The sequence below is a fragment of the Sinohyriopsis cumingii genome, chromosome 16 (assembly GCF_028554795.1).
Source record: "Sinohyriopsis cumingii isolate HCF-2022 chromosome 16, ASM2855479v2, whole genome shotgun sequence".
Lineage (NCBI taxonomy): Eukaryota > Metazoa > Mollusca > Bivalvia > Unionida > Unionidae > Sinohyriopsis > Sinohyriopsis cumingii.
This window is the reverse complement of record NC_142976.1, coordinates 20025610-20042847: the sequence shown is the minus strand read 5'-3', so window position 1 is coordinate 20042847 and position 17238 is coordinate 20025610. Positions and strand designations below refer to the sequence as shown.

At 35.7% G+C, this 17238-nt stretch overlaps 1 protein-coding gene across 5 annotated transcripts in view; it reads left to right on the top strand.

Annotated features, from left to right (window-relative positions):
• The window catches only part of LOC149780038 (uncharacterized), a 241163-nt gene that overhangs the window by 131303 nt on the left and 92622 nt on the right, over positions 1–17238 (top strand). For all 5 annotated transcript variants that reach the window (XR_016414990.1, XM_089936796.1, XM_089936797.1 and 2 more), the window contains exon 20: positions 2764–2890. Coding sequence is in view for 4 of the 5 variants with exons in the window: in XM_089936796.1 (XP_089792922.1) it covers positions 2764–2890 (127 nt within the window). In the remaining variant the exon portion in view is untranslated. The remainder of the gene's footprint in view (positions 1–2763; positions 2891–17238) is intronic.

The following is a 17238-nucleotide window of genomic DNA, read 5'->3' as shown; positions in this document are numbered from 1 at the left end:
ATACAGTTAATAGACCACATTCAGTTCTGATTGGTTGCAAATGCTGATACAAATCTATTTGAGTCCAGGGTAATTAAGGTAGCACTGAGCTATGGCCACAACTAATGATTTTCCCCTCAACTTGAAGCCATCAGCCATCAAAATAAAGCTCTATTATTTTTAACATGTATAATGTTTAATCTCATCAGAGAATGATTGGCACAACAAAAGCTCACACTTCTTCAATAACCCTCTTGTTTTATTACCTTCACCCCTCCCCCATAACACACAAATATCTTTAAAACTCAAGATTTTCAAACTCAAAGAGAAGTAGACTACGCCAAACTGAAGAAATTTCATATACATTATATATAAGATTCATGACTGCTTACCTGAAGTTAATGATGAAAGGAGTGGACTGTCAATAGACCGTTTTTCCCATAAAATCACTAATTATAAGACTTAATTAAACACATATAACAAGGCTATAAGGAGATAGGCAGTCACTCATCCACATCATAGGCCAGAATTTGATCCTGCACAAATGTGTTTCTGCATTAGAATCATCCCTTTGTATATACAAGAGAAAATCATGCTTCCTTGGCACCAGTGTAAATAATAAGGGACTAACATGTAAATAAATTATGGATCTTGCTTCAGATAAAAGTTTACCACATGGTCAATAATATGAAACGATTTAGTGTCACCTTAAGGAAAATCTGAAATCAGTTAAGTCTTTTCTCTCGCTATTACATGATAATATGATTGAGTATAAAAATATGGATGCTATTTTTCCATGCTGCATACAAATATAAGCTACCTCATTACAGTATATAATCTATGTATGCTCCCTATTGCCACAAACATCTGTGTAAAAATACCAAGAAACAACAATAAAGACATACAGATAAGATCAGTGGATATAGCTTATGTTTCAGCATAAAAATCTAAATATAAAGGATATCTGAATAAGTGTTTCCTAAATAGGTGTTCTTCACGTTTTTATCGAAAATAGTGAAATATCATGCTTTTACACTTTATGACCTTTGACCCTGGTGACCATGAAATTAGTGTCCAATAGTAACATCATAACATGAACCTTAGACATCTGATGGATATGTAATGACAGTTTTCTATTGTACCCATCACCTTTCCTCATTTGCTGGATGAAAAAGTGTTCCACCTAATAATTGTCAATCAGAATTGAAAGTGGTCTATTCACATGGCCTACTGAAAGCTTTGGCTCAAAACTGGATCCAAGTAAAAGTGCATGGCATACTAGAAGCATATGAAAATTAGTACATAACTGGGGAGTCAAGATTTTGAGCCTTGTGTGTTATCTGGGCAAAGTGGAGTGTAAGTTATCGATAGTTTTCACTTGTTTAACTAACAGAAGGAGTGGGTACCCTGGGTGGCAGAGTGGTTTAAGGTGCTTGTCTTTTCAGACCACTTATATCTCAGCTATGTCCATGTAGGTTTGAATTTCAGGCTCAGCCAGCATGGGTATTTGAAAAAGCTTGCCAATAGGTTCCTGTGGCTTAGTGGTCCTTTCCCAGGATTCTTCCATGTTGTTCCTGCACCACATATACTTGCCACCAATGGTATAGCCTCTCATGTGCTGAAAAATAGCATTAAATCCACAACAATAACAGAAGGAGTGCCTTTGTTAAGCATAGTCAACTGCTAAGCATGGTTTTAGGCATTGTTATTCACTGGGTATTACAAATAACTCTTTGAATACCAATTTTCTAATATAATATTGGTTAACAAAATGTATTCAGATTTGAATATTAAGTTATTTGTTTCAGCTCAAAGCTATTTTGGTAGATGTTGGTCAGTTGAGTTATCTCATACCCAGAAGGGCGTCATGTTTGTGTTGCTGTCTTCTAGCTATATAAATATGTACCTTGGGCAGGTAAGGGACCAACCATATTTTGGATGTGTGTCAGGGGGTCTTTATAAACATTATTTTTCTTTTACCTCAGTGCAGTCAATTTTTAACAAATATAATGAACATAATTAGTTGGGTATTTTTGCAAATCAGAACAAGAAACTTTTTTGGAACTATTCACTGGTTGGTACAATATCTTTTATAAATCTTACCTCTTCATATGAAATGGTCAGTGCCTAAAGTAAAAGTTTCAGACCAGTGGACACCTTGAAGTGTTGAAAGGTGAAGATAGAAAACTAGGTTCTCCATTTTGTAATATACATAGCTGTATATACATGATCTTAGTAAAATTATAACTTACACCTATTATTAGTCACTGTACTGTCTGAATCAGCATTTGTGTGACATGTACAGTGTGCCAGTTGGTCTCAATGAACCTGCTGATCTTATCTATTTTAATGAGGATGCACCATGCAAATCTTATATTATTATTTTTAAATTTACCTGTGATTTACTGTCTTACACCTTCACAGGGATCAGCTTTGAATACAAAATGAGTACATCCCCTGAGTGCTTATCTAGTGGCATTTGCCTGTGAAATGCTATGCTAAAGGGGAGTAGTGTGATATATTTGTATATATATGCAGTGTGTAAATTGAGTCAACTTTGATCAGTTTGGAGTTTTTACATCTACGCAGGAGATTCATTTATTAAATGTACATAACAGCTACACAGACATGCTTGTTAAATGGAAGGACACTCGAAGCAAAGACATACTCCTTTCTAAACTTGAACTAGAAATTAAAGAAGGCCATGAAGGACCAGATATTTCCGTTTCTCATATTTACATTTTCCTCTTGGATAATTCTTTCATGTATATTTGTTCCTCTCAGGTGTGAAACAGACATCAACGAATGTATGAACATTTCATGCCTAAATAATGGCACCTGTGGAAACCTGAATGGCAGCTATGAGTGCAACTGTTCACGTGGATTTACTGGTCAAACCTGTAGCATTTCAGTAAGTAGTACAGATTTTGTTTCATTTATGTGTGATGTTGAAGGGATCTCTTTCTTTCAGCAGCACTTCACTTAAAGTTTGTATATAATTTTTGGGTTATCCTTCTGCTGTGTACAGTAAATTGGGGTGGATATAAATGTATGTCTGTCTATTCAGAAACATTTTAACTTTGGGAGTATAATTCTCAAATCTTTATATATCTTTTAGCTAACCTTGGTACACAGCCAGTATTAGATTTATACAAGTGTATCAATGACTTAGATTTATACAGGTGATGCTCCTTTTCCTTAGAGGTGCCTTTTTATACATAGAATTGTCTGTATTCAGTATTTATTTGGTTGCCATGGAAACAAAGTTTATCATAAGAAGTATATAAATTTAGAGCCATGCAACATAAGGAATCAGTCATATTTAGTATAAAAATTGAAAGGACTGGAGCATGGGGTTCTTAAAGTATGAGTCTCATACATAGGTGCGAACTGGGTGGAAGTGTGTGTCATACAGAAATGGGGATTGGATGGATGTGTGTATCATAAATAAGTGGGGTCTGGGTGGAGGTGTGTATTATACACAAGTGGGGACTGAGTGGATGTGTGTGTCTCATACATAAGCAGGGACTGGGTGGATATGTGTATTATACATAAGTGGAGACTCAAGTGTGGATGTATCAATCATAAGTGGGGTATGGGTTTATGTCTGTATTATACATAAGCAGGGACTTTGTAGATATGTATCTCATACATAAGTGAGAACTGGGTGGATGTGTGTCATATACATAAGTGGGGACTCAAGCGAGAGAGAGAGAGAGAAAGAGATATTGAGAGAGAGAAAGAATAACAACAAAAAAAAAAACACCCTGAAATTCTTGCGTCTGTTCTTTAAGTCTAAATAGGGGCCAAGTGGTCTAAAGTGCTCACCATTATGGATCACTGCCATATCACCTCTGTCTGCATGGGTAGAGTCTTGGATACCCTTAATGTTGATATGTGAGAAAGCTTGCCAGTAGCTTCTTGTGGGTCCGGGGTTCTTTTGGGGGTTTCCCTGGTTCATCCTCCACCATTTATACTGGCCGCCATGTATAGTCTATCTTGTGCTACAAAATGTCATTAAACCCTACAACAACAACATGTAGTTGACAAGCCTGTGACTCCACACAAGATATTAGAGTCATGTGGATGAGTTGCTTTTGCATGTGGTTGACAAGCCTGTGACTCCACACAAGATATTAGAGTCATGTGGATGAGTTGCTTTTGCATGTGGTTGACAAGCTTGCGAGTCCGCACAAGATATTAGATCGGACATGCATCTCATGTGAATGAGTTGTTTTGATGTGCAGTTAACAAATTTATGAGTCCACACAAGCAGCAGGGAGGGCGAACAGACCACTTTCTAGGAGTATCTATTTTAAAAAATAAAGCTTCCTACAAAAATGAAGACAAGCATCATTAATTCTAAAGCCTGATCCCTCACAGGATTAGCATATTTTCATTATTAATGCTTGTATTTTCAAATTTGTATGCATCCTCATTTACCCCCTCTGCTGCCATGTGTGTAAAAAAAATGCGGTCAGGTGGGAGGTCTCTCAACCAAACATTTTATCAAGACCAATGCGATATTGTGAGTGAGAATCATGTAACTTTATCATGATACATCCATGAGAAAGTGCTTGTGCATGCGAGAAGAAGCTTTTGAACTTGATCATATCAATGCCTCCTGAAAACCAAGTCTGGTGGATGTTTCTTAGTGTGTGGATATCAAGACCAATAAAGATAATCAAATCCAGCTAGGATATTTTCCCAAGGCAGACACAAAAACTCTCATGTGTTGATGCATTATATAATACCGCACAAATATAAGTTAGTTTTTTATTATCGCTGTATGGTTTTATGGGCTTTGGCATACTTGGGCTGGATTTCTTTTCTACTCCTTGACTGACCACTCTGGTGGCCAAGTGGTTAGAGCGTCCTCCTCGGATGCATGAGGTCATGGGTTTGATCAATCAGAACAACTTGTACCTTCAGTTCTTTTGATAACGGTCATCTTGGTGACTTTATGAAGCTGGCTGGCCATTTATGGCCACTCTGGTGACCTAGTGGTTAGAGCATCCACATCGGATGCTGGAGGTCATGGGATTGATCCCCGGCTGAGTCATACCAAAGACCTTTTCAAATGGTACTAACAGCTGCCTCGCTTGGTGCTCAGCATTAAGAGTTAGTGTTAGGACTGGTCGGCCTGGTGTCAGGATAATGTGACTGGGTGGGACATTACACTACATGTCTGTGGCATGATATTCCAGCGCTAGACATCACTGTAAACAGCCACACTGCAGATATCATAGCGATATGACTGAAAAATTGCTAAAGCTACATGAAAATCACACGCACACAATTTGTGGCAATTTAATTTTACCATTTTTGCAAACACCACTAAGTTATCTTCAGTCATTTCTGTCAATGGGATATTGCTCGTCTTTAACCATCCTTGCTGTTCCTGAAAAACAACAACTTCATCTGGATCCACATCTATGAGATGAAAAGATCAGCAAGTTCATTCTTGACCTTGTTAAGTGTTGTATATTTGGATGAGTCACCTTGGGGCTTGCCTTTAGCAGATCTTCCATAAATATCTACTTTATATATTATCTAAGACATGTTTAAAACATTGGTTGATGGTGTGGTATACTCGTGCATGACTTTATGCGGTGTTGTCAGCGACCTTGACACAGCATCGAGCACAGCAAGTACTTCACAGCCAGTTATTGTACTGGTAATGTTGAATACCAGATTGGAGTTCTATGCAGTCCACTGACATATTCTAAAAATTCTTTTGGCGGTGCCAACCCATGTGAATAAAAATAAACAACTCCATGTGAATCAACCACATATGCAACCCAGTGAGTACTAGAACTTCCATCAAGATTAATGATACCGGTTTCAACATGGTTTGGTTGGTTTGGTAATTGATCATGCATAAAAACACCCCTGAAGTTTTTTATATTTAATTTCTTAGCAGCATCAAGTAAATCAAAATTGGATATGAGAAATATGTTAACCGAAGTGTACCAGGTAGTCTTAAGACCCCGGCCATACCATGCTGGAGTTCCTGGCAACCTTAAACATTGCCCTTTGTTTTATAAAAGTATTTAGTCCATGGCCTGTAGCTTTCTTTAATGCCATTCCAGCGGCTGTTCAAACAGCACAGGTACAGCTGCTTTTTCAACAGCTGGGGCTTCAGCAGCTATTAACGCTGGTATAGCTGCAAGAAGTGGAAATATACCACCTGTCTTGGCCATGTCTTTAATGGCACCTGCAGAAAGATCAAGTCCAAAACCAGTCGCTGATCATTTGTCGTTATTGAAGTGCCTGAGTTGACGTTCTGTCAATAATAGTTTATTTGGACCCTTCGGATCACTTGTAATCTGTGCTAATTCAGCAATATTGTTGCTCCAGAATTCTCTTTTAATGCTGATTGTAGCTTTTTGATTTGGCCAAGAGTCAGAGTAACATGAACATGATGATATGACATTAAAATATCATGAGGGAATTAATAACTGATCATGAGTAATCCGGTTACATGTTTCCCACTGTGGCATCAATCACTCTCATTCGTCCACAAAGACCTTCAAGCAGCATTGCTTTGTCTGAGAGTATAACAGTGATTGCTCTATAAGCACCAGTGGGCAGTCGTGCTAAACTAGTTCAGAAGTGTACATCAATGACTGATTGAACAAATCCAAGTGTGCTAGTGAGAAATAATAGATCAGATATATTGCTGTGAACTCACACTGATATATCTATAACCAGAATCTACATTCTGATCACACCCAATGAATGTCATCTATCAATGATAAGCATGTGCAACATGATTATTATCAAAGTCAGTAACACTTCTTGGTGTCCATTTATTCTCAAAGAAACTTCAGTAACCATAAGCGTATCAAACACCATTGGATTTCGTGTTTAGGAGTCTAATCTTGCATTTTACTGAAATGTGATGAATATGTCATGGTGCTGACACCCCCTGCTGATATGCTAGCTGCCAAGTAAATAACCCAGCAACATTGCTTTGAATACTGTCTGTGGCCATTGTCAACCATGACAACTTTGATTTACCACCTGAGTCCATGAAAGAGAGCAACCGTTGTTCTTCATTCAGCGAATGGAGTAATTGTTGACATCCACAACGAAAGTTTTGCTAGTATTACTTTACCTACATCAACCCTAGCAGAACGCCATATTGCATCATTGTCAGTGGCTTTTCTTACAAGTTCAATGGTGTGTTTAGTGCCATATATAACTTTTTTAACATGTCTGCAGAATCCAAAGATATGTGATAGTGGAATTACACATGAAAAGTTTTCATCACCGTTTAACATTGATCGACGTGATGCAATTCCCAAGTTGAAATTTTCATTCATTGATGCAACTTAAGTTCCGGCTGCATTCAGTGTTACGTTATTGCTCACGGGCTGATCAGCGGTATCCTTTACAAACATCATTGATGGACCAGCTGACCTCGAGTAATCATCACTGTATCTTGCAAGGCTAAGTATTGCCGTAGCAACATCAACATTTTCGAGAGATGATTCAATATTCCTTCTGTCAATCGTGTATGTTGCACTGTAAAATAATGCCATGACACCATTATTAGCAAAACCAATTTGATCACCAATTCCGTATGCTGTATTATCTGCTTTCAAGAGTCAACCTTCGATTTCAATGAATGCCTCAGCCGGCAAGAAATATCTACTTGTATCCTCAACTTGTAATTCAGTTCCTCCACGTGAGTCGGGTACAAGCACATCATAAGAATAATACTGATAATCATGCACTGATTCATGCTTGAGAACTGGTGTGTCTGTGTCAAATGCTGGATCAGATACACGCTTAAACATTTTATTATATTTGCTATCATCTAACATGAAGACCACTTCCCGCTATTAGACTTGCAGTTATATTCTGCGCTTTTGCATCAGTTAATTCTTCAACCATTCATTTGCAGTTTGATTTATCATTTTACTAACATTTGCGGAAATTATTGCAGTGCTGGGTAACTTTGCTGGCTGACTGAGGTTTTACTGGTGGCAGTCTGCATATTAATTGTGCTGGTCTACCCTTGATTGCTGAGAATGTTTTACATGTTGGTGACAGTACCAATACCTTTATCATGAACAACTTCAATAGTTTTCATTCCTAGTTGCTTTGCAATTGGTATTGCCTTTTGGGCAATCTTTCTGAATAGATCCATAACAACATTATCGATTCTATATCCGTAGATTATACTTTGGTAATCACGAATACATCACCCTGACCATTGCAGGTCCATGTTGAGCATTATGTATAATCATCTTATTTTCTTTTCACTGATCTAATTGTATGCTCTCAATCACTGCAGTAATCATCAACAATTTCATCAATGAGTGACTCAAAAACATTAATGTCCATGATACCGCCTGTGAATAATCTCTGACAAATGGCAGCTGCTTCATTAATTATTTATGGGGAATTATTGCCAGCTCATCTTCCACCAATCAGAATTTCTAGTCCATCAACATCAGCAAGGATGTTATTGGGGATCAGGTGATAAGACCTCTTCCTTGAGTAGCAATACTTCTTCCATGTGTTTCGTCTGCTTTTTCGACTGGTTGTTGTTTTTTGGTTTTTTGTTGTTTTCATGGCTGTTATTGTTTTAGTAATTGTTGATTTAACCATGAAAACTAGTTATACATTCAATTAATAATTGCAATATATTTTGTATCATCATTTCAGGCCTGATCAACATCATAGCGTGTGCGAAATATTCACTTATACCAGCTGTTATGACCTACAAAATAATCATGGTACTCGGATTTCAAAATATCTTTTCAGGAAATAAAACTTGCCATGGCAAACATGGGTAATTATTTCATGCTGTTATGTTTTTTTGTTGTTGTTGTTGTTGTTGTTGTTTTTGCTGTGGTTAATGCTTTCTTTGGTAAATTTATAAATGGGAATAGTTTTCTCTCCTGCATGTTCTGTTTCTTGTTCTGGTATAAGATCAAAACGAAGCTAGTCAATATTATCAAGTCATTCTTGTGTTTGTGGTTGAGCAGTAGCTATTTCAGCTGGAAGTTCTTGTAGAATATTTTTGTTTGTTTAGTTCTTTTCACGATTTTTCCAGTTGCTTTAGCGGTTTGCTCTAACGTGGGAAGAAGACCTTCGGTAGCCTTTGTTACTGGTTTAAATAAGTGTTCAGCACCTTCTGCAAATTCCTCCAGAGACTCCTGATGCGCTTGCAGTTGTTACTTGGCAGAATCATGGACGGGGAGATATTCTTAATTGCCTCTAGTCTCTGTCTAGCTAGTTTAGCTTATGAAATTCCATGGCTAGCATAGAATCACTCATTATTATGATATAATTATAATAAAAGGATTTAAATACTCCACCTGACCGTGTGTTGTTTTTTTTTTTACACACATAGGGTGACAACCAGCAAGTTGGTAAACGAGGATCATTCAGTCTAACTGGTTAGAAGTTTCAGTATTGCGTTAATGTACTTTTAAAAAAAACCACAATAACAGTTAAATGAGCTGCAACAAGAACATGTTATTACAGTTGTATGTGATAGGGATCAAATTCAGAACTACGCACATTCTTGCCTTAAACGTTCCAAATTACATGGGTTAAATTCATTAAAGTAACTACCCAACCGTAAAAAGATTTTCCGAGAAAAATACTATGTCAGAATCAGAGTAGGAATCAAAATGAAATTAAAAATAAATATTATAATCAGACAGAATAAAAACTATTATGATCAGAATAAAAATGAAAAAAATAAATAAATATTATATTTTTTTGATAATTAACAAATGTACACTCAAACATCAGGTTATCTTGTATGTTCTATCTCATCGTCAAGAATTTCATTTTTAATTTCCTCCATAAATATTCATCCAAATTTAAATGCTAATATTATTCTTACATATTTTCCTTACAAGTTTTCAAACTTTTCTTAAAGTAATTTTTTATTCATTATTATACTTATTTTTTGTGACTAATTCAAATGATCATAAATCAATTTTATTCCGATTAACGATCTTTTAACTTGTTATGTAGCTTCGAGGGTCTGGCAGAGGTCCAAAATTTCTGGAGTTGCCTTGGATAACGGTCACAAATTATTATTCGATTGTTTACAATCCATTACAACTTTTACTTTCACAATCCGATTGTTTACAATCGGACATTTTTTCAACTGTCGTACATACGAACCTACAATCTTTCTTGTTTTATATTCGTGAGACAACTCTGATCTAATTTTTCCGATCGCCGTTGCGAGTGGAACGAACTGCCGGACTATATTATCTGCTTGCGTATCATCGTTTACACAAGCTAATGTTTGTGTCTTTGTTGGAGCAGTTTAATAAACATGTATTCGGCTGCTAATGAGTATCTTCAGATTTTCATTCTTGTAGCACTTCAAAATCATTTGTAATTTTTTTAGGATTAAGTTGATCAAAAGCTGTACACATTTACCATTATCGTCATGTAATTTTTCAATCGCAGAAACAGTCGCATTAACAATATTTTCGGAATTGATTGTATAATAAATATTTGTTTTTTAAAAAATATTTGCATTGTTCCTAATTTATGTTGATATGCATGGACGGCACAATACACGTGCTTATATTACAGTATTTACAGTATATACAATCATTTAATTCTAAGAACAGCACATACACATACTTAATTCTAAGGACGGCACATATACATACTTAATTCTAAGGACGGCACATATACATACTTAATTCTAAGGATGGCACATATACGTACTTAATTCTAAGGACGGCACATATACGTACTTAATTCTAAGGACCGCACAATACACATACTTATTGTACAGTATTTACAGTATATACCTTCTTAATTCTAAGTACGGCACATATACATACTTAATTCTAAGAACGGCACATATACATACTTAATTCTAAGGACGGCACATATACATACTTAATTCTAAGGATGGCACATATACGTACTTAATTCTAAGGACGGCACATATACGTACTTAATTCTAAGGACCGCACAATACACATACTTATTGTTCAGTATTTACAGTATATACCTTCTTAATTCTAAGTACGGCACATATACATACTTAATTCTAAGGACAGCACATACACATACTTATTTAATAGTATTTACAGTAAGGACAGCACATACACATACTTATTTTACAGTATTTACGATATACACATGATTCATTCTAAGGACGGCACATGCAAATACTTAATTTTAAGGAATGCACATACACATACTTAATTTTAAGGACGGTACATAACAGTTATATTTAATTCTAAGGATGGCACATACACATACTACTTAGTTCTAAGGATGTTATATTGCACAAATTCAAGCTATTTACAGCATTAAGTTATTTTCAGCACTATATACAAATTGAAGCTATTTAGGGCATTATATACACAATACATTCAAACCTGGGGCCCTTCTCTACGATCAACAGATTTATGCAGATAACTGAATTTTATTTGCACACCTCCCCCCAAAATCAACCCCAGTAAATGCAAATAGTACTTACCATGTTGCTGACATGGTGGGAAGGTGCACATGAATTTTTAGTTATTATTATAGTTTTCTGTTGAATTTTGAGCTTCGGACAGAGCCCATTAATTATATGTTTCAAAAATTATTATGAAGTCAACAATATCTGGAAATCCAAAAATGGCTTACTTTTTAATCTTTGTTTGTTTTTTTCTTTTCCCTGACTATTGTCTCTGACAAAGTCAGGGAGGGGGAGGCAAGGAACCTGACAAAGTCGGAAAAACAATGATAATGTTCATTTTATTTAAAAATTCCCACAAAAACCACCCACAAAAATAATTTCATTTATAAGTGGAAGTCGTTATAAAGTAAAAGTGAGGTTACTATTTAATCTCTCTACAAGTGGAGGAAGCTTTACTTGACATAGTTATTTCCCTTCACTGAATTTCAAGAGTATTTTCCTGTTCTACTTCATCGCAAAATTCAGGAGTGGTATACTTAATTATTGTGCTTTGTTTGTATTTCTTTGAAAATGTTGATTTGGTTATATTAGCTGCAAGATATTGTACCGAAGCTGGAAAAATACAGAAATATTTGACAGCTGCAGACGTCTATGAAAATGTTATTTCTTAACGAGTCTCTACATTCACAGATTTTACTGGTCTTGGAGATTTGTCATTTTTGTCAATATTCCCCAGTTTACAATTCTGACAGTGTAATAGCCTGCAGATTATTCAAGGTATTATCAAATTTTTGCCATTAATGTGATCAATCACAATATCTTTTTTGATCAGGCCATCAAAACACTCATAAATAAATTTGTGACAAAGATGCTTTTTTTCTCCAACAGTAAATCTGAGATAGCCAGCATTATCAACAGAACTGAATGGTCTTTGTTTGTAATCACACTAGCATGTGATGCCTCATAATTTGTAACGATGGGATGTATTACAAATTCTCTTTGCTCCATTTATATAGTAGATATTATTTGTTGAAATTATTAATTTATTGCTAGAAAAATATGTAGGCTAATGTTATTGTGAAAATCTAGCGAGATAATCTCCAGCATTTTTTTTTTTATAGGAGGTTCATAGTTGATGCTGTTGGCATTATTTTAAAATCATAATATTGTTTCAAAGCTCTATATTTTCTGCCTCCACAGTTCACACATAACTGCATTTCCTCCTGATTCCCTTGTTACGTTTCAAACACAGTTTTGGCTCTTGACCTCTCGTCACACACTCTGCAGGTGGTATTGACAGAAATCCGTTACACAAGCTCAATTACATGGAGTTGTAGATCCAATCATTAACCATTTACAAATATATTTTGCTTAAATCACTGTATATCATAAATTAAATTTTCCTTAATTATAACATGGAGGAGTTAACGAAATTATATGTAATCAAGCCTTCTCAAGGGGGATTCGAATTTGACAGAATAACCCCTGACTTGTTTAAGTGAGCTCAGCTTGATTCGATGAATAAGGCTCTAATTCGTTGTGCTGAGAAAGAGGTTCACAACGATGGTGCGGCTTATGTGTGGTCAACACTCCGAATTAGGCAAAACTTTGATGCCACAATGAATGAGAAGTGAGCAAAAGCAATTATTGATTATCTTGATGAACAAAAATGCTTTATTAGAATAAAATTTATAGTTGCGGTAGATGACACTGATGTAGCCTGGATTATCCATGACAAACGTGATCCTATTCATGAATCACACCGCGCTGGAAGTATTGTTACGTTAAGTAAAGATTCCAGACCAGGAATATTAACTGGTATTAACAAACCGTATTATGAATGGACATATCCTGTTATGGCAGCTGTTTATGCAATATATCTGCTGAATGATATATTACCCATTGCTTAATAGTCAAGTGTGACTGTGTCAAAGTATAGATAGATAGATAGATAAATCTAGCATTGATGACCTCCTAAGGTGAAGGTTTTGTGTAGCTGAGCGAGTTACAGAACATTTCACAAACACGGTATGGGTAACTGGTTTAACAGATCTTCGACGTAAAAAAAATAAATGAGTGGGCTGAGTGTGTTAGAGAAAATGGAGCTATGATCATCAATATTATCATATGATCCAAAGAAACAAGGCTCGCTGCTGATCGTTGCGAGATCTGTTCTTGATGAGATATTTGAGTGTAAACCTGATGCTGTAGAATGCGAAACTAAACTTGCAAAAGATCTTGGCAGAAAATTAATTGGTAAATTTACACAAGGAGGTTCATGTGATCGTAAACACCATTGCACAAGATTAATCATCAACGATGCTGAACTTGATTTCATAATTGCTGATACGGCAGAGACAGGCACATTTACAAGTCGAAATAATGCTTACTTATCAGATGGAACTAAACTTGGAACAGTTGTTAGCTATATTGATGGTGCTTCACCACAGTTTACTCATTTAAGATCTTCGATCTTAGCATGTGTTTCTATACATTTATTATTGGTATTATAAAAATAGTCAAACGTCAAAGCCATCATCAGCATTTATTGGATACTCTCCAGTCTTTGTTGATCTTTCTCATCAAGTCGACTGTCAAGCAATAGTGTGGTCCTGGAACCCGAATTCATAGTCAACTTGATGAGAAAGATCAACCAAGACATGGAGAGTATCCAGTAAATGTGAATGATCAAGCATGTCACGTTCATGATGTTACATGCAAACTCCAGATTTGCAACAATCATATATTGCAGATGTGCAGTTGATAAACACATTAAAGTTGGTTTAAAAAATCTCTCAGAGAATCACTTGTTAATTTGTTTTATAAGATCTGCGATGAAAGGTAAACCAGTGCCAGTGGCCAGTAATTAATCAGAGATAACTATTATATTGAGTCAATTTATTATAGCCCAAGATGATATTGGAGGGGTAGAGCAGTGATTAGTAAACTTGCTGATGTGGCAAGTGTCACAAGTTCTGTTGCTGCAGATTGGTTAGCATGACAGGCAATGTGGCAAATTTACATAAACCACCTAAAAGAGTCATATTGTACGTTTTGATGTTGGCACTCCTAATGAAGTTCATCAAGCAGATATTTGGTTTTACCATATGATAATATTAAAACTGGTATTCGTCAATCATGCAAATAACAAATTTGTGCTGACTGTCATTGATGTTGCAAGTAGATATAAAGAAGCAGAACCATTATCGACAAAGACAGCCACTGAAGTTGCATCTGCGTTTGAACGAATTTATCAATGTGGCTGTCTGTGATGGCCACAGTTGCTACAGACTGATCCTGGCAAAGAATTTCTTGGTGCAGTAACATTGCTAATTCAACATCATTATGTCAAAATCTGAGACAAAAGCACACCACAATTCATCACAATGAAGCAATCGTGGAGCAGTTTAATTGAACACTTGGCAAACAATTGTTTGGATATCAATATGTGCAAGAAATATCCCTGAACAATTTAAGTTCAGGCGGACTAGAGATCTCATGAATGGGTTTCAAAACTACCAAGTGTGATAGCTGCATTAAATAATTCAATTACTCGTGGAATTTTTATAAAACCTATCAATGCAATCACGAATAAACACATACCAGTGAGTGCGCATGCATGCCAGCAGCATCACTCTTTCTCAAAACAACCAGTACTAGATAATGTGACTGTCAGATAATAATGTGAACCTGGTGAACTTGAAGGTGGTTAAAAAAGAGCAGCTCTATTTGGAGAGTAACCACACATACAATTTCCAGCATGGTAAGATCCATAGGTAGATCTGCAATCTATAAATTATATTCAGCTGCTCCTCAACATTGATTTGTACATAAGCAATCATAAGTAATTCCTGAAGATACTCAACTACCACCACCTTCACTCTTGTGAAGGATTATTTGCTTGAAGAAAGCCAGCACCTCTATGTCGATTACATTCAAGACATGTCAACATTACATTTTTGCATTTATGACTGAGAATACTATTAATTCTACCCAAGGTAAATTGTTTTACGTCGCTAGAAGAATATTTCCACAACATTGCTTTGTTGCACAATGATTAATTTGTCATTGTTTCAGCATCATGATAAATTCATCATCAATATTTTGTGATAATATTTTTGTCACACACACGGAGGGATGACCCATGATGCAGTGAACGAAGGACGCATACAAATTTGAAAATACAACTGTCAGTAACAAAAATGCGCTAACCCAGTTAGAGACCTCAGTTTAGAATTATTGGCACTTGTCTGTTTAGAATTGTTGGCACTTGTCTGTTTAGAATTATTGGCACTTGTCTGTTCATTTTTTTTGGAAGCTTTTTTATACAAAATAGACACTCCTAAAGAGTGGTCTGTTCGCCCTTCCTGCTGCTACACAAATATTAGATAATACACATATCTCATGCGGATGAGTTGTTTTGGCTTGTGGTTGACGAGCTTTCGAGTCCATACAAGATATTAGATAGTACACATGTCTCAATTGTAGATGAATTGTTTTGGCATGTGGTTGACAGGCCTGTGAGTCCACACAAAATATCAAACAGTACATGTACAATAACGTGTTTATTATATATGCTTATTTAGACTTACTATAAATTAGCTTCCTATGGGTTGGTTCTTCCCTGGGTTGTCCTTGGGTTCTTTTTTCACCATGTGTAGCCTATCATGTGGTGAGAAATGACATTAAACCCACAACAACAAATTATGATGATTTTGTAATATCATGTACCAGGTCGTTCAATGTTGCATATGTGTCAAACCTTTGAGATGAAAACCTGTATGACAGACCAATTAAAATCCTTTCAAAGACCAAAACCTTTACACGAAAAAATATATTATACATTATAAAAGTTCAACAATTTTAAAAGAACAAATGCTAAACCCAAATTATTATGACACATATTTACATAATTATTTACATTTCTGAAACTTTTATTTCATTTTTTTTACATATAATGCTATCAGCTTCCTGCTTTGGCTAAGCAAAAGAAGTTTTGATGGATGCTCCCTTCTTCATTTCAAAATTTCTTTCATGCAGTTTTGTCCTGAAGTGTTCCTCCAGATCATATACGCTCAACACCACCACTTTAACGTCTTTACTGCATATTTTACACCAAAAAAATGTGAAGATCCTAACTTAGATACATCTACAATGCCAGGGAAGACTTTAATCCAATCAGCCTGAAACAAGTGCCACGACCTCGGTCAGTGTCTTCACGCTTGTGTTTCTTTGAGTTAGGCTCAGCCATTTGTTGGATGGATTATTTGAACTAGATGAGAGAAATAAAAAAAATTTAAAATTTTTAGATTTGACATTTGATAGAGGAAGATCTCCTGATTACAAATATGTTAAGAATTTGTATTTGTCCACATAAACCCCAAGATATTACACCAGGAGCTATCCAAAAATTAAATTCTAGAAATTACAAAGTTTACAAAGTAGCAGTCCGGAAGTTTATGCCTCGTAAGCTGTCGTTGTTTCTATTAAAATTGGTGTTTGAAAAGTTATGAATTTTGCTATTTGGTCACAAACTTGATATAAATTGGCAGTGTTACATATGTTCGAGTCACTCAGTATCTGTCATTATGGCAATGCATCTTCCTGTTTGCATTACCTATCGGACAAATTTAACTCAAAACTATACCAGCATGATAAAATGCCAGTTCTAAAATCAGTAGAGTATTTATTTTTAATAAGTATATTGTTAAACATTTTAATTAATTGACTTTATCTCCACACAGAAAAGTCAGATGAATTATGGTTACATCAACGTGATTGCCACACTAGAAATTAGAAATCCAAGATCCTCACGTACTGGAGTTGAACCATGAATGAAACTCATTTCA